The 19,400-nt window shown below is 38.2% G+C and overlaps 1 protein-coding gene across 2 annotated transcripts in view; it reads right to left on the bottom strand.

Moving 5' to 3' along the window:
• The window catches only part of kif26aa (kinesin family member 26Aa), a 79,094-nt gene extending 72,564 nt beyond the window's left edge, over positions 1-6,530 (bottom strand). The window contains exons 1-2 of one of the 2 annotated variants that reach the window (XM_082148369.1): positions 6,256-6,530; positions 3,013-3,264 (exon numbers count right to left, since the gene is read on the bottom strand). In XM_082148369.1, coding sequence (XP_082004495.1) covers positions 3,013-3,264; positions 6,256-6,390 — 387 coding nt within the window. In that variant the 5' untranslated portion in view covers positions 6,391-6,530. Of the gene's footprint in view, positions 1-3,012; positions 3,265-5,141; positions 5,389-6,255 lie in introns of those variants that run through there. The other variant, XM_082148370.1, reaches the window with a different exon arrangement.
• Positions 6,531-19,400: the final 12,870 nt, after the last annotated feature.

Genomic DNA, 19,400 nt, shown 5'->3' with positions numbered 1-19,400 from the left:
TCAACTACAACACTATTAGATATATATTTTGCTACACTGAAATCAATAGTTGCAATAAAAATCTTTCACAGTTCAATTAACCTGTCTGAAGAGTCATCTTTAAATACCTATTCAGAATGAGACCACGTTGCCTTTCTAATGTACAATTGATATGCAAAATAATTGACCAACGCAAATCATATTCTTAGGCAATCTAAAACAAATACCTCTAAAATGTCCTCAGATTTGCTGACTCGATGATCTACAGTATTGGGATGAAACTGTTATGCTCCATAAGGGAGGGAATGGAAAGAAACCACATTTTTGTGATCCAACTAGCAGAGAGCAGAAGTTTCCCATAACAAGTGGGTGAATGGCTATGCCCAAAACAAACCTTGAAATCTGTTGTGATTGAACAGGGAGTGACTGAATAGCACACTTCAGCTTTATGAACCAGCAATGCTGTGTTGTGGTACTGTCTTACAGTGTTAGCTAAACATGGTCTTTTTTTATTATTTAATCCCTCCCATAATAAAGAAGTAACACATATTCTTTCCAAAGAGAAGATGATGCTAAAATGCTACTGGGATACAGTATTTTGAAAAGTGCTGGCTGGTCTAACATAAATATGTTTTAAAAAATTTTTGCTAATGCTATTTCTGAATGTCTTCGTGAACGTTCCAGTCATTTTAAAGTTTTTTTTGTTTTGTTTTTTGTTTTGTTTATGTGAACGTTAAGGGTAACATTCTATATAATTTCCAAAACATTATGGGAATGTAACTTTTGAATGTTCTCTAAACATTTCTGAAACAAGTACTAACATTTAAAAAATGTTAGACGAATATACAACTATAACGTTTCAGGAAAAAAGTTCATTGAATGATGTATAATGTTTTTGTGCAAACGTTTTGAGAAAATTATTAAAGACCAGATAACTTTGATTGAATGTTCTATTAACGTTACTGGAATAATGTTTGTTCATAACCTTGCCTGAATGTTAGCCAAAGTTCTGAGAACATTCCCTGTTATCCGGGAGTTTAAAAGACAAATCTTCAAAAACAGGAGGTCCAACACTTTATATGCCCAGTCAACGTGAAGGAATGCACAGCCTCTGGCAATTTGAGGAAATGCATTACCAAGCCAACAGGATCACACTTTCATTGAGTAGTAAAAGTTAGGTTGCTTTAACTTCCTTTTCAGATGCTATCACTTCTACACCTCCTTTTACATGCATTGTTCCTAAGAACAATAGCAACCAAGTGCTGCTGTATACAAGCATGGAAACAAGACAATATATATATAAACACCTATAAATAATGATGTCACTGCATAAGAAATATAAGAAATAACAAAGGAAACAAGTGAGTCAAATCTAAAAGTCAACAACAATGTTTAATCTCCAACTCCAGATAATGAGCTCAGAGGCTTCAATTTAATATTAAATTTATAAGTTTACCAGTCACAAAGGCACTGGAGATTTTCATTAAAAGTTTCTGCCATAAACCTAGCTTTCTTGCAGTTTAGTTTGAGCTGCTTCTTCATCGAAACACTACGGTGGGCTGCAACCTTCTCTTTATGCACTGCCCGGACAGCTAATATCATCAGAGCGCTCATCATCAATGATAGGCATGACTGCTTACATTCATCTCAGCGGTTCTTCTCTTGAATATAGCCACTCGAAGTGTGTCATCACTCAAGATTAATGGGACCATAAAATCCTGCTGAGTTGGACGGTTCTACTGGTCATTGAAATTTGTTTTACCTGCAATATTTCTCGCTATCATCTAAAATAATCATTGTGGACAGTGTGAATGCTGGTGGCTGTGTCAAATACACTAATCTTTTTGACTTTTTTTGTCTAGGGGTATTTTGGAATCACAGTGGGCAGACGAGTCTAAATACTCTGTCTTTCTTTGTCTTACATTTTCATCTTCAGAGGATCAGTATTATCCCTAATGATAGCGATATGTCAAAAGGTGTCAATGTCAAATGCTGTTTTGTACTTGCAATGCAACATTTATATGCATATTGTATATTTGAGATGTTTTTGTATTTATATGTGGACTTGGGGTTGGTAAGAAGTCTCTTATGCTTACCAAGGCTCCATTTATTTGATCAAAAATGGTTAAAAAAACAGTAATACTCTGGAATAGTATTATAATTTAAAATAACTGTTTTCTATATCTTAATATATTTTAAAGTGCAATTTAAAAGCTGGATTTTCAGAATCATTACTCCAGTCTCCAGTGTCAGATGATCCTTCAGAAATCAGTCTAATATGCTGGTTTGCTGCTCAAGAAACATTTCTTATTTTTAACAATGTTGAAAATAGTTGTGCTGCTTAATATTTTATGGAAACTGTGATCAAATTTGATCAGGATCTTTTGATGAATAGAAAGTTCACTACTCTAATGACAGTGAAAGGTTGTGTGTGTGTGTGTGTGTGTGTGTGTGTGTGTGTGTGTGTGTGTGTGTGTGTGTGTGTGTGTGTGTGTGTGTGTGTGTGTGTGTGTGTGTGTGTGTGTGTGTGTGTGTGTGTGTGTGTGTGTGTGTATGAGTGTGTGTCAAAATTTTTTTTTTTTTTCATAATTTCCTGCCTATCATGTTGTTCTGCAGCCATTTCTTTCTTCTGTTGAACACAAAGGAGTTGTTAGGGAGAATGTCAGTCTCTGTCGCCATTCATTTTCTTTTTAATATTTTTTCCATACAATAAAAGTGAGAGGAGACTGAGACTGCCAGTCTGCTGAACATCTTCTTTCGTGTTCCACTAAAGAGGAAAAGTCAAACAGGTTTGTAACAAAATGAGGCTGAGTAAAGGATGATTGGATTATTTTATTAATTTTTTTAAAATGTTTTTAACTCTCCTAAATGAGTTAATCTGACTGTAGTGGGCATTGTTAGAACTTGTATTGCCTTCAATTACAGTTTAGTCTGCACAGGTTAAAACAATTCTTTCTACACCACTGTCACTGTCTTCATGGTGTAACAGGCCCTGAGACGAATCGCTTTAACGGTTTAGTTGAATGCACAAACCTTCAGAGTTCCTGGCTCGGCCAGCTCACGCGCCTGCCTGTTCAGTTGGTTCGCGATGATTTGACATCGCTGACACAGGCTTTCCCTCCCGTGCTTGTCCTCGGAATAACTTAACTCCGTTACGGACACTGAACCGGCACCCTCCGGGTTTGGCCGGCTGCCGCATTGCACTTCTTCTGCCGAGTGAATCCTTTTCCTAGGATTGAGTGCTGGATTCTGCACTGATTCACTGCTTGCTGATACCTCAACGACCTTGTGTGAGAAAAAATCAGAAAATAATTCAAACTGAGAGATGAATGAAAAGAGGTTGATGGAATAAACTACATACAGAACTGTAAAAAAAAAAAAAAAAAAGTTCCTGCCCTATTTTTTAAGTACAATCAACTTGGATGTTCAAAGCTGCAGTCTGTAACTTTTGGCACTCTAGCGGTTAATAAACAGAACTGCATGCGTCTTGTGGAGGAACATTGTAGTCGGAGCTACTTCTCTCTGTTTTTGCTCTGTTTTTGTCTATGATGAGACACGCAGGTACTGGACTACTCCGCAGTGGTACGACCAGTACCAGTCTAAAATGGTCCTTATATAAACACATACTATAAGTGTACCATAGTGATTCAGGATAAGACAAAAAACACAGTTTGGAAAATGGATGTACTCGCTTATTATAAATATTAGTAAATTTTTAACACAAAGAAAGTTACGGACTGCAGCGTTAAGTAATTTCAACTTAAATTGCATTAAACTTACTTTAAAAATTGAGTTGAATATTGTATAACTTATATTTAAAAAATAATAATAATTGCTTAACTTATTTTGATGAGTTAAAGCAATATATAAACATATGTTGTCATAACTTATTGATCATATAATGTTTTTCAGTGTGTAAAAACCAGAAAAAAAACTGTAAGACTGTAATATCATCCTCATAAAAACACTGTCCAACTAATAATATATATAAATATATATATATATATATATATATATATATATATATAGTATTTTTCTTTTTAAACAGGTTAAACCAGGCCAAAATATTTTTGTAATAATCTGTCTACCTTTTTATGTAAGTAAATAAAAAGTTAGGACCAGTCTTGAAGAAAAATATTAGAGGACTACATTTTATGACTGGTCTATGCAGTTTATGCAACTGGCCACTGGACTTAAGATAGTTGTTCTCCCAGCCTGACCAGCTGAAAAATGCCCAAAGCCTTCTAAAACCAGCCATCAGATCAACCTGGCCAGGCCTAAATTATTTTACTAATGAGTTTATGATCAACGAGAAAACCTTTAGATAATTTAAATATCCTAATGACATGGCCTTAGTTGGCCTATAGAAAACTTTAAATATCTTGGTACAATTTTGGACTTCAGATGAGTTTCTCTGGAAATACAGAGCATGTTTTCAAAAGATGGTCACGGCGACTATCTTCTCAGACAACTCAGCGGCCTTGGTGTTAGTCAGCATATCTTAAGACTTGTGTATAAATCTATTGTTGAGAGTGTTCTAACCTTTCATCTCCCTAAGGTCACTTGTAGGTTTAAGAATAAACTTTCTAGAATTGTATCAATGGAATGTAAAATAGTTGGTAAGCCCCAGAAGTCCTTAACACAACTTTTCACATAAGGGCAAGGAAGAATGTGAGGAGTATTCTGGCAGATACCTCCCAATCCCATCCTCTCTTCACCCAGTATGAGCTCCTAGAGTTCCTCTGGCAAATAAAAATGTATTCAAGAAGTCCTTCATCCCAAATGCCATTAAAATGATTAACTCTGCCAGTGATTGGTAAAGTAACAGAAAGTGACATGAACTATACTTTTATATGTAATGTGATCAATTGTCTATATATTGTTTTATTGCTTTTTAGTTTCTAAGTAGTTGGTTTATGTGTTGGTGAGCAAAAGACAAATTTCAACTCCGGTGGACAATAAAGACATTTCAATTAAAAGACCAGCTAAGACCACCAAACTAAGTTTCCTAGTTTAAGCATTTTTGCCCCAGTAGGATAAACATTATGAATGAACATTAGAATATTTCATGAATCAATGCGTGCTTTCATGAATCAAATGTTAAGAACTTACAAAACAAAATAAAAAACATTCTGAAAAGTTTCATCATGCTATTATCTCACCGTGAACCTCCTGAAATCTGGTCTGCGTCCTCCACCTTGAACCCAATAATGAGAGTGCATGTTTCTGGCTTTAAATGTCCCCGCGTGTCAGACAGAGTCTGATGTGCTCTGACTCACTGAGAGATTTGTAAATTATCCATTTCATTGATGTTAATTGTAATTTATAACTCTAAAGTTTAGTTTTTCTAAAGTTTAGGTTTTCCAGTCTTGCTAGTTGGCGCGCTTCTCAATCCCATGTTGACGATAAATGAATTAAACTCAGGGATCAGTTAGACTGATATTGAGTCACTGGGGGGCGGAGCAGAATCGCAGCTCACACAGCGCGCTCCTGAATCTGATTCATATTGAAGGCGCATCCTTCTCTTGTGAGTATGGGGAGAAATGTAAGAGAACATGAGAACTTGCCACGAGTCGTGGTTCATTCTCACGAGTTTATTCGCTGCACAAGAGAAGTTCCTAATGTCTTTCTGAAAATCGATTTATTTTATGTTATATTCAGTGTATATTGCAAATATTATTTATTACCAGTAACCTACTGGCACTTAGTTTTTCGTTATAATTTTTCTCTTTTCTGTCACAATTTATTTTGTGTGTTTATGCACTGTATGAGCGCGCGCTAGGCACACCATCATGTTGTGTAATTTCAGTGTGGTGGTCAGCTATTTACTATTACTTTAGCGCCACCACATGGCCATTATCAGCAATGGCATATCCATAAAACTGTCGATTATGGAAGTTTATTTCTTGGTGGAGTTGAATAACAAATATTTTACTCCTAAAAAATGCGTAAATTGGTCTAGAAATGTTAAGAGACTTATTTTAGACTACATTTTGAGTATACATGAGTTTCTTTGTGTTTACCCCCACTTCACTGTTGTTAAGAAAGTGGTTTATATGTCTGTGAGATGTAAAACATGACATTATAGACTGTGGTTACAGTGGACACACATATGAGTCTTTTCGAGGGAGCTGTTCATGGTGCTGAAATATATATTTTTGCATGTTTTCATTTGAAAGGTAGCTAAGCTGTGATATTTGACAGCTAGGCTATATGAAGGCTTCTTAGCTAGGCTATGAAGTTAACAAAACATGCAAACGGACAAGGAGTTATTACCTTCTGTTTTCTCTTCAGATAATGACTGGTCAATCCAAATATTGTATCGGTATCCAAAAGGAGACTGTCAAGTTCCACAGGTGTTTCCATCTGCTGTATATTCCATGCATTTTGTGTTGAATCACGTAAAGCCATGGGAACCTCTTGTTTTCATCTGGGGTTTAAAGCCAATTTCTAATTACCAAAATAAAAATTAAACCATGTGACAGGCATCAGAATAAATTGTGATTTTTAAAATGACTATGTTGTCTTTCAGATGCTTCCGCGTATGTTTAACCATCTCCGTCTTTTGCTCGTGCTTACTCCAAACGCGCGAGCACATCCAAACAAAATAAGCGTTAACCATGTGGATCAATTCAAAGCTGCGACGGTGTCTCCGCCTCCCTCCTCTCCTCCGCCTCTCTCTCCCTCTCATTCTCAAATGAGTTTAATTAATTATTTTCATTTCATATCCCACTACTTCACCTGTTACCATTATTTTATTTTATTGATAATACAGTAGGCTAGCCTATAGCCAGAATTTTTACGACATTGCAATGGACTCATACATCATATCTTACTTTTGTATTATTTTAATTTAATACTGTGAAGCTGCTTTGATACAATCTGTATTGTGAAAAGCGCTATACAAATAAACTTGACTTGACTTGACTTTCAGAGGTGGACAGTAGTACATATACTTACTGTACTCAAGTACACTTTTTGAGTAGGCCTATCTGTACTTTACTTGAGTATAATTTTTTTTCTGGAAACTTTTTACTTTAACTTATCGTACTTTTTACTCCACTACATTTCTGTCAAGGTCCTTGAGTAGAAAGTAGTAACGTCAGTCAGGGGATGATTTTGGTTGCAGGGGTTGCATTTTGGTTGGAAATGAAAGTCGGGTTGACGTCAGAACCAGACGTTAGATTGACGCATGGGCGTAGGTTTAGGGGGGGACGCTAGGTACTAGTCCCAATCAATATTTTGAGATGACAAATTTGTCCCCACCAATATTTAGCAAGCTCCTTTGAACTGCTATTTGGATATTTGCGCTGCTATTTGGATCGATTCCAACGGCCAAAACAACGACAGTACAAGAAACGGCGTAATTTGATTGGCGGCGGTGTATCTGACAGGCTACACGCGCGGGCCGGGACTACTTTTGTGCTTGCACTGGCAGCGAGCGGGTGGGGTGTGTGTGTGTGTGTGTGTGTGTGTGTGTGTGTGTGTGTGTGTGTGTGTGTGTGTGTGTGTGTGTGTGTGTGTGTGTGTGTGTGTGTGTGTGTGTGTGTGTGTGTGTGTGTGTGCGTGCGCGCGCGCGCGTCGACGACGCCGACGGTAAGTTACCAGGGCTGTCTCTCTGCCACATACAAAGGCCAGAGTAAAACATTTTAATATTCCGTTTTTTGCCACTTTTTGTACTTTGTAGATAGATCAGCTATGCCACCCAAGAAGAAGAAAGGGGACATACGAAGCTTTTTCATAAATCAGAGTGTAAGTAGGCAAAATAACTAGCCACACAAATAAACTAGCAGTAGTAGTGACTGACCAGGCTTTCAAATGCAGATTCTACTGTGGAAAATAGTATTGATTGGTGATAGTATGTGTTACCATGTTGTTACAGTTAAACCTAGCAGCAGCAATCTTTCAACTAAGGTTAAGAGTATTGATTAGGCTGTTCACACTGATAGACTCATAGAAGTCACGCTATCATGATAGAATGCTACGTTAGCAAGTCACTGAATGTTAATTAGCTGACCTTAACTTAGAATCTTGCAGTCAACATAAACAGTGGATCTGAGACATTTTTCGTTTCTACATTCTATTTATGTAATGTATTTGTGAGTGAGTGTAGCCTAAGAATTTAATATTTAAGAATAGAATATATCAATAGAATTTGATATAGAATAGTAGATACAATTTTAGTATTAATGGAATACTGTAATCATGGATAATAATAATAGATAATAATAATGGATTTGTTGTGTTGAATGCATACTATGATACGTGTGTATTTTATTCATTTGTTCATTATTTAATTACGTATAGAAAACTCATTCCAGGGGAGGGGGAGGGGGATGTCCCCACCAAAGCTGAGGCCAAACCTACGCCCTTGGATTGACGTCAACATTCAACGTCGGACAAACGTTGGATTTTGGTTGGAAAATAAAGTCAAGTTGACGTCAGAACCCGACTGATGTTGGTTTCTGACGTCAACCCGATTTTCATTTTCAACCACAATACATCGTCTGTCCAACGTTGGAGATTGACGTCAATCTGACGTTGGATTCTGACATTAACCTGATTTTCATTTTCAACATTGGGTTTGGTCTTCTAAATGCGAATTTTGTCATTGTTTTGGAACACACTAGCTTATAGATAACAGTAAGGCTCACATATTCATACTAAAGGCCAAAAAACTTTTCAGAGACTTTAAATAGGGCACTATTTGAGGGAACAGCCATTTGGGTGTCCGAAACCATTGTGGACGTTATTGGGTTATCTCACATTCAATCCCACTACTGGAACTGTGTTCTAGAAATACATTTTATATTGATATAAGGGTATGGGGCGTTTTCAGACACAATCAATTTCTGATTAACGTGAATACTAGTCTTCTCGACTAGCTGTCATCCTTTTCTTCTTTTTTACCTTGTAGGATGTTACAACTACAACCCTTACTATTTTTAATATATGCATAAAAACTGTCTGACCTTTGCAGGCCTTGATTTCATACTTCCTTTCCAGCTAACACATTTTGGTTCCCAGAACATTAGTTTTTAGTTCCAAGAACGTTAGTTTTTGGTTCCCAGAATGTTAGTTTTTGGTTCCCAGGACTTAAATTAAGGTTTGTTTTTGGTTAGCCAGGAAAGTATTCTTTCGGAATAACGGAAAACGGAAATAGAATGTTAGTTCTTGGTTTGTAAAACGTTTTTCTAACGTTCCCCTATACCATTTCATCATGTTTATTTTTTATATATTCGTATACAACTTTAATCATAAAAAAACTGTACGTTTATATAAATACATTATCAGCCCACAATCCATGTCTTTGTCGACTCATTGTTTAATTGTTGATATAAAATAGCACAACATGAAACACATTTATATTTACACAAAATATTTAACCAAGTATACAAAAAGATGCACAAAGAATGCTAAAACTCTTCTTCAATCTTCCACCACAGTCATCTAAATTTAACAAAGAAATAAAAAAGGCAACTTAGGTTACATGGACATCAGATTAAACAATTATATTTATTGGCAAGATTGTTGGGCATTTACAGTATGTACAAAACATACTGTACTTTAAGTAGGCTAGATAATAGCCTAAAAAGAACGTTACTTTGGCAAAGAGATACATGAAATTCAGGGGGAAATAAAGCAAATACGTAACAATGAATATAATATAACCAAAAATTTAAAATACTTAATAGTAATAAATCATTTTCTCAGAATTGTGAGTTTATTAATTGCTGTATGAGCCATTTTAGTGTAATTATATATTTGTCCATTGGGTGGCGCTCTGAAATGTAAGCCTATATTAAGGGCACCTGGGTAATGAAAGCACACAGTTTTTGACCATCCAGCAACGTGCTAATGCATGTTTCATTATGTTTCACTGAAACAAGATGGACTATGGACAATGTGTGTGAGCTGTATCTGCAAGATATGGACTTATGGTGTGAACTTGAAAGAATGAGACACCACAGGAAGCTAATTGGAAGCAATGTTTATTCATTAGAGCACAATAGAGAAAGGCACTGTTTGCATCTTACATCTGTGTTCATGGAGTTTTTACGTGTCAAATACTTGCTCACTCCTGTTACCAATACCAGCGGCTTAAGTCGTAACATTAAGTCAAAAACTGTGCTTCTCAGTGAGCATTAAGTCAAAAACTGTGCTTCTCTAAGCAGTGAGCAAATTAAGTCAAAGACTCTGCTTCAATGATCTGCGAGCACACAAGTAAACTTGCTTCCAATGGACTGTGAGCATAAGCTGCTCGTGGACGCCGCTTCAGAGGGAGGCTTCGTTGAGTATGAGTACTTCAAAAAGTACTTAAAGTAAAATTCACCAAAGAGGACAAACTGATTCAAACTTATGCTTTTCTGGATTTCTAGTTCAGCTACATTTTTTCTCAGAGCAGCTGATGAATGAACTAAACATCGGAGGTAAAAGGATTAAAAAAAATTCTGCACTATGAGACAAGCGCAGTCTGTGTCTTGTAATGTTGTGATGGGTTTGTAATTGTTTTTTTTCCCCCTTCATGAAGTATACACTCAGAAGATAATGCTGTCATATCATCATATTGGAGCAGAAGATCATAATGGAGCAGAAGTGGATCAGGAAGAGGTTGAAACACAAAGGGAACTGGCTGAATTCGAAGACATTCTGGTAAAGTCAGTCGTGGTTGTTCAAAAATTCAAGAAAGAAGATAAGGAAGACGAAAGAATAGTTTGATTCTGATGAAATAGATTTTGAAGCATCATTGGGTGCTCTTTAAAAAGGGTGCTCCTTGTTAAAGGAAAATATACAAGAAGCAAGCCAGGAATATCAAAGTAATGTCAAGGATGAGGACCAGAAATGGAATGAAATAATCTCTGGTAAAATAACAAATCATCTCTGCATTGTAGCTGTGCATTGTATATACATTTAAAGGTAGATTATAATCCAATACTCTGATTTCACGCAGCCGCCATTTTGAAATCGAAAGTGAGGCTCCGGTGGGAAAAACCCCGGAAGTAAAGATAAACAACAATGCCTTTGGACTACCAACCTGAAGCTGCTGCCGCGATTTACACTATTGGATGTTAATATCCAATATAGGATATGTATATAGTTCATTCCTGCTTCTTTTTTTACTTTTTGAATTATATAAAAATAAAAAAAGTATTTATAAATGAATTTCACTGTATATAGTCTAAAGTATAAAATAAATGTATGTACAGTTTTAGAATTTACACAACATCATTAAACAACAATACGCCATCGCATTCACGACTCTCCTGTGATTAAAGGCGACACTTCCGGTTTTCTTCCCACCTGAGCCTCGCTTTCGATTTCAAAATAACGGCTGCGTGAAATCAGCGTATTGTTTTGGAAGCATACAAAGTATTTCATTCTACAATGTAATATGCAAAACAGTTACTTTTTTATAATCCTTTAAAAATGATTTATTGTAAGCTAGAGTAAAACTTTCCTATAGTAATAGAGCAAATCCTGAGGTCTAGGAAGGCTAGTTTTGTTTTTCAGGCTGTAGGCACTCAGGGCTTCATTGGTGGCCACCTTACGCAACAGTGCGTACAGCTGCCCCTGGATTTGTACCCCAATGGAGCATAGGTAGTTCACCCAAAATATATATAAACAAGATGACAGTTATCTACCATAAAACCATATGAACTTAAACTCACAATGTAACAATACTACAGTTCAAAATGATGCCATAGCTGAGTGAGCATTTTATTGTAAATAAACATTGACAGCTTAATTGCTAACATTGAAAAGCTCAATTGCTATATTTCTTACCATCTTTGTCCTGTTCTCTTTATTTTCTAATGTTGTGTCAAACTGTTTATTTAAGCTCTTCTACGGTTTGACAAGTCCCATTTTCCAGAATTTCTCTACCTCTGGCACATTCACAGCAGCCAGTATTCTTCTCTGCATTGTAAGGATTTCTTGCTGGTTCTCACAGAGCTCTTGTAATTTCTGCAAGACTTAATTTCTGCAAGGTAGTCTAAGGAGAAATAGAAAATGGAATCAGTTCCCTTAAATGTGTACACGTTTGTGACAAAGTTAAAGTTACCCGACTGGGATATGCTTATAGCTCAAAGTCTACTCTTTTTTTTTTTTTTTTTTGCAAAAATACAGAGATGACATGTTCATGACATACAACTTTGTACACAATATACAAAATGTATTAACAAAATGTTCAATGTCATCAGAATACAAATGAGAATGAGTGAGCTGAAAACTACAAATAAAATTTCACGAGTTCACACTTACGAATGATCAGAGAGTAAATGATTATGCGTATTTGGCGTGCTGTCCGGGGGGAGGGCTCCGAGCTCGGAAATCGGGCCCCAACCCAAACCCAGAGTACTCCCCCCGTGTCTGGTTAGGAAGATAACCATGTAAGTGTGAGAAGATGGGGTGGTGGAGGGATGCTGAAAACTGTCGAGGAATATGGGTGAGTCGACTGCGTATATTTATAGGTTTAACTCATGCTGATTGAGTGGACCTGTTGATTGATGACAGCTGGTTGGAATGACTTGATTGCTTGATCATAAGAACGTGGTAAAACAGGCAACCCTGGTCCAGCACGCCTGGACAAGCTAATCAAGCTCTTTTGGTTAAAAGAGCAAGTGAGATTGATCAGGTCTGGACATAAACTGCAAGACAGTGCACTTCGAGGACCAGAGTTGAGAACTCCTGACATATTAATTAGTCAATAATCACTGATGAAAAAATTATCATTTTTATTTGTATAGATTTATGTAATATTTGACTAATATTCAGTTGTCTTCTCTCTTTTTTCCTTAATTGTGATGTGTGTCAAACAGCTATAATAAACCCAAAAGAGCCACTCAGGCACAGGTCACTCTTTTTCTGTGCAAGTACATTTTTGACTGTCGGACACATTCCCTCTATTTTTTTTAAAATAAAAACGACATATTCAGGCTGCAAGTTAAAGCTATCAATGATTTATTGATAAAGACATTAAAAGGATTGTTCTATGTTGTTCCAAACATGTATTATTTACTTTTTTCTGTGGAATGCAAAAGAAGATATTTTGAATTATGTTTAATCTGTTTTGTTCATACAATGAAAATCCCATTGACTTTTTGAGTCATTTTTCAAAATATCATCTTCCACAGAAGAAATCATGCAGGTTTGGAATGACATGAGTGTAAGTACAAGTTGACTAAATTATTCTTTACGTTGTGTTGATAATTTTAGTCAACTGTTCTCATGCTCTTATTTCATCATGCCCTCAATTGGTTCACTCTCTGTATGTTTCTCTTTCAACAACACCGCCTAAATTAGTTTTTGATAATAATAAACACCTGTAACTATTTTTCCGGAACTCAAATTATTCTCAGGTTTCTCCAGTCATATATAAATTACACTTGGAACAACCCTTGTTTTAGTTTTTTTTTGTAAATTTTTTTATGTTAACATTTCAATTGTTGTTGTTGTTTTCTCACTTTAGAGAAAAAACTGACACAAAAAACAGCCAGGCCGCAGCATCCGAAGGGGTTGATCCTGATCCTGTTAAATCATAATGCAAGAAGCAGAAGAACCAGAATTGTTAAGTCTGACGTCACGCGTGACGTTTAGCCTTTTCCGGGTCCAAGCGCTCCTCTCGTCCAGAAATAACAATGGTGGAACCTGTAAATTTATTTACGATCACGTCCTTCTTAGTGAGGCACCCTTGGCGGTCAAAAAGGGTTTAAATTCCTTTAACACCAACAGAGTGGTTAGTGTAGCTCATCACTCAGGTGGCATAATTAAGGGTAGAGTCCAGGCATCACTTGAAAAAGAAGATTTACGAGGTTGAAGTGAGTTAGCTCGGGACACGGGACACAGCACTGCGGCATTGTAAAAACACTCAATAATAACCAAAACACTAGCGAAAGCGGTAGGTAGGTAGAGAGGACCTGGACTTTGGACCCGGAAAGAGAATTATCGGAGAGTGGTTACGTCATGACTGTGTTTTTTTTTTTTTTTACTCAAAATCTATTTAAAATAAATGCTGCTCTTTTGACAGTTCTGTTCAAACATTCCTGATTTGTTTTCACGATTTACATGCTGACGACGGGATGCTGGCTACTGTAATAAATTATTAACATTATTAACATAAATTATTAACATTATTAATAAAATAAATAACCATTTTTAACATCCCAGGAATAATTACTTTGTAAAATAGATTAAACCAGAAAACAGTTATTTTAAGTTGCAACAATATTTCAGAATATTACTCTTTTTAATGTATTTATTAAATAAATGCAGCTTTGATGAGATGAAGGGATTTCTTTCAAAAGTATTTAAAAAAATGTACTGACCCCAAACTTTTGAACGGTAATGTATTGTGTGTGTATATATATATATATATATATATATATATATATATATATATATATATATATATATATATATATATATATATATATATAAATAACATGACTGTGAATAAATGAAATTATTTGAAACATATGACTTCTAATGTACTACTTCGACTTTCAACAAGTGCAATTATTTTGCATGTATTGTGGCAAATGCAAAGTACAACCAAACTAATCTTGTTGTTTGTTAAGGCCACAGGTATATTACAATACATCTTTGCATTATCTGCAGTATGCCCACACTTTTCCCAGTGTACCCACAGTATGCCCTCCCAGTGTACCCACAGTATGCCCACACAGTGTACCCACAGTATGCCCACACTTTTTACAGTGTACCCACAGTATGCCCACACTTTGCCCATAGCGTGGGCTTGCTGTGGGCCCACAACTGGCCCCAATGGGGGCCCACTCTACTTAGTGTGGGCCAGCCCACAGTCAGCCCACACTTTGGGCTGTCCCGATGGGGCCCTACCTGGGCCCCATAGTGTGGGGCCCACATGTGCCCCGCATTTCACGCTGGTATCTGGGCCCACAGTGGGCTGCCCACAGTGGTCCCACACGGGTCCCTAAGGGGTTTGCTGTGGGCCCACAACTGGCCCCAATGGGGGCCCACTCTACTTAGTGTGGGCTAGCCCACAGTCAGCCCACACTTTGGGCTGTCCCGATGGGGCCCCGCCTGGGCCCCATAGTGTGGGGCCCACATGTGCCCCGCATTTCACGCCGGTATCTGGGCCCACAGTGGGCTGCCCGCAAGGGCCCCATTCGGGCCCCAAAGGAGCATGTTTGCTGGGTATAGCTTTTGACAGTATTTTAACGTCAGTCAGTACACAACAATGACACAGGACGCCAATTCTTTAAGTATCCAAGATCCCCCTTTTGGGGTATTAATGACAGCACCGCTGTTCGAGAAGTCAAGGGTGGGATACCTTGGTTAAAGGACACTAGAAAAACGTTATACAAAACTTGTCCAAGCACATTTTAAGAGCTTTTTTAAAAATCAGCAGAAAGACCATCAAATCCAGATGATTTGTCACTGTTTAGCTCCTGCATAGCACTAAAAAAGCTCAGAAAAAGTCAGAAATCCCTCCTGGCTCAATCTTCTCTTTCACTGACAACTGTGGAAGATCTAGATCACAATATTCTGACTGAAAGAGTTTCTCATAAAAATAAATATCAGAAACTATCATATTTACACGACTCCATTTTCAATTGAAAACTGAAAACAACGTTTTGGCCTTTCATTCACACGACAACGGCATTTTGGGGGCCTGAAAACCCAAGCTTTTGAAAACGGGTTTCAGTGCAAGGTGAATCGATCCACATGGTTAACGCTTATTTTGTTTGGATGTGCTCGCGCGTTTGGAGTAAGCACGAGTAAAAGACGGAGATGGTTATTAAACATACGCGGAAGCATCTGAAAGACAACATAGTCATTTTAAAAAGTGCAAGGCTTTGAAAATTATGCCTTCACCATCTACGTGTAAACAACAAAGACGTGAATTTGTGGAAACGGTGACATCATGCGCATACGTGTTCCTGTGGTGTTTCTTGATAAAGTGACATCACCATCTACTGACCTGGCATGCATAATACAGTGTGTTTAGTCATTTTTGCAGATCCAAAGTCCATACTGAGTTTCAGTGACAGTACATTAAACTTCTATATATAATGTTGAATATAATGTATAATAATGAAATGTGGTAATATTTGCGGGTCCTGATAATAATAAAATAATAAAGTAATATTTCGAGATGCACCAACTGCAATGGTCTTGGCCAATTCCGATTGGCCAACATTTCTTGTTCAGCATAAATAAATGCAATAGAATAAAGAGAGATATGAAATATACACGACTTGAAGTTTTTCAGGTGAGTCTAAGAGTAGGTTAGTTTTCAGGTAAGAAATACTACAGAAATTAAAGTAATCAAATGTAAAATAACACTGGATGGTCTTTATTGTAAAAATTAAATACAGATTAATGCTTACAATTAAAGTTACAAAAGCTATATTCAGTCAGGAGCAGAGACATGGCAGACAGCAGCGGGAATATTAGACTGCTGTCACTTTAAGAGTTTATGCACGGATCAAATATACTGTTACACAAGAACATGCTTATCTTTCTCAACTTTTTACGTTCCAAAACTGTGTTTAACTGAATAATTACAGGCATTTTGACATAATTTTGTGTGTATTTTACTGTTTAAGCACATTAAGCCACTCATTTTGGCGGGTTTGTGTCAATTCACCGTCAGAGAGAAGAGAGCGAGAACACGCAGCTGACATTATTATTGCTTGTTATAACCAATAAACTAATTAAAAAAAAGTCAGTGTAACACTGATTATCGCAACAAGCCTATCTGAAGATAAACTTTTCTCACAAAAATGGTTCACTATTTTAATTTATGTGATTGTAAACATCATACCTGTTTCCTCATCTTCTTTTCTAATGAGATGTGCATTTGGGAGCCAGACTCATCCAATTCATCTTTCTTCAATGGCCTCAAAACCTTTTTCCTCAACAAGAATGAAGGCATTGTTCAGTCTTGTGGTTTTGAACTTTGTGGTCAACAGATTGAATCTGTGGAGAATTTGAAATCGCCATCATCCGTTTGGCCACTTTGGTGCTTTCCTGACCTTACGAGTCACTTTTGCACGAACGTTCTCAAATGGGAATGCACTGCAAGCATCAAGACAGATGAATTGCTTCTGCTGGTACATGTACTATTGGATGGATATATTGTGCACCATGAAGTTCATTTGGTTTGTTGTATTTGCCCAGCAGACATTCACACCTTTCTCCTCAACCTACAACTGATTGGTCAGGATTCACTTTAGCACAGTATTGCGTACAAAGTGCAAACTAGCACAGGTCAGTTGCCTTTCACCTGTCAGTGTCCCCTCATAAATGTGATATAATACAGATGGATATTATGCAGTGTTTGGTCTGTGTACACTCTTACAACTGATTCCAGTCATGTTGCAATCCATCTGGCGAATGTCCGCTCTCTCCCTAACAAAATGGACGAACTACTTCTGCTCTCACGCAAAAACAAGGACTTTACCAACTCTGCTGCTCTGTGTTTCACGGAAACCTGGCTGAACGAAGCCATTCCGGACAGCGCGTTACATCTACCGGACTTTCAGCTGTTCAGAGCGGATCGCGATATGGAGTCAACGGGGAAAACGCGCGGTGGTGGGACATGCTTTTACATCAACAGAAGGTGGTGTACTGATGTAACTGTGTTAAGGAAGATGTGCTGTCCTGATGTGGAAGTGCTTTTCATTAACTGTAAGCCGTTCTACTCGCCGCGGGAGTTTTCCTCGCTCGTTCTCATCAGTGTTTACATTCCACCGCAAGCACACGTGAGTACGGCGCTGCAACAGCTGGCTGATCTGATCACAGAAACAGAACAACAACACCCGGACTCTGTTCTTATCATTCTCGGAGACTTTAATCAGGCAAAACTCACACGTGAGCTGCCTAAATTCAAACAGCACATTACATGCCCCACCAGAGACAATAATATTTTGGACCATTGCTACACCACAACAAAGGATGCATATCGCTCCGTCGCCAGAGCAGCTCTAGGACTTTCCGATCACTGCCTGGTTCATCTTCTACCAACTTACAGGCAAAAACTTAAAACTGCTAAGCCAGTAATAAGGACTGTAAAGAGATGGACCAACGACACAGAGCAGGTCTTACAAGCCTGTTTTGAATGCACTGACTGGAGTGTTTTTGAAGCTGCTGCCAGCGATCTGGACGAGCTCACAGAGACTGTAACATCATACATCAGTTTCTGTGAGGATTTATGCATCCCTACCAGGACTTACTTATCATTCAACAATGATAAACCATGGTTCACACCAAAACTCAGACAGCTTCGTCAGGTCAAAGAAGATGCCTACAGGAGTGGGGATAGGATCTTGTATAATCAGGCCAGGAACACATTGACAAAGGAGATTGAAGTGGCTAAGAAGAGCTATGCCAAAAAGCTGGAAAACCAGTTTTCCTCCAACGACCCTGCATCAGTGTGGAAAGGCCTGAAAGACATTACCAACTACAAGACACCATCCCCCAGCATCGACAGCAACAAGCATCTTGCGAACGAGCTGAATGTCTTTTACTGTAGATTTGAGACCCCCGATCAGACACCCCATACCCGCCCTGACCATCTCTCTACACAGCCATCAACACCTCCAGCCATCCCCCTCCCCTCCCCCCCTGCACTTCAGATCAGTGAGGATAATGTGCGTCAGATCTTCAGGAAACAGAAGAGAAGGAAAGCACCAGGCCCAGACGGTGTTTCACCAGCCTGTCTGAAAACCTGCGCTGACCAGCTGGCCTCTATCTTCTCACTGATCTTCAACAGATCACTGGAGCAGTGCAAAGTCCCTTTCTGCTTTAAACGCTCCACCATCATCCCAATCCCGAAGAAACCAAAGATCACAGGACTCAATGACTACAGACCTGTTGCCTTAACATCTGTGGCCATGAAGTCATTCGAAAGACTGGTGTTAGCATATCTGAAGGACATCACTGGACCCTTGCTGGACCCCCTGCAGTTTGCCTACAGAGCAAACCGGTCTGTGGATGATGTGGTCAATATAGGACTGCATTACACCCTACAACATCTGGACAAACCAGGGACCTATGCAAGGATTCTGTTCGTGGACTTTAGTTCTGCCTTCAACACCATCGTCCCATCACTGCTCCAGACCAAACTGACCCAGCTCTCTGTCCCTAGCTCCATCTGTCAATGGATCACCAGCTTTCTGACAGACAGACAACAGCTAGTCAGAATGGGCAAAATCACGTCCGACAGCCGCACCATCAGCACCGGTGCTCCACAGGGATGTGTTCTCTCACCACTGCTCTTCTCCCTGTACACAAATGACTGCACCTCTAAAGACACCTCTGTCAAGCTCCTGAAGTTTGCGGACGACACTACTGTTATCGGACTCATCCGGAACGGTGACGAGTCTGCGTACAGACAGGAGGTGGAGCAGCTGGCTCTTTGGTGCAGTTATAACAAC

The sequence above is a fragment of the Leuciscus leuciscus genome (genome assembly GCF_965113295.1).
Source record: "Leuciscus leuciscus genome assembly, chromosome: 19".
Taxonomy (NCBI): Eukaryota; Metazoa; Chordata; class Actinopteri; order Cypriniformes; family Leuciscidae; genus Leuciscus; species Leuciscus leuciscus.
Note: the sequence above shows the minus strand (reverse complement) of the source record. Positions and strands in the feature narration are given on the sequence as shown.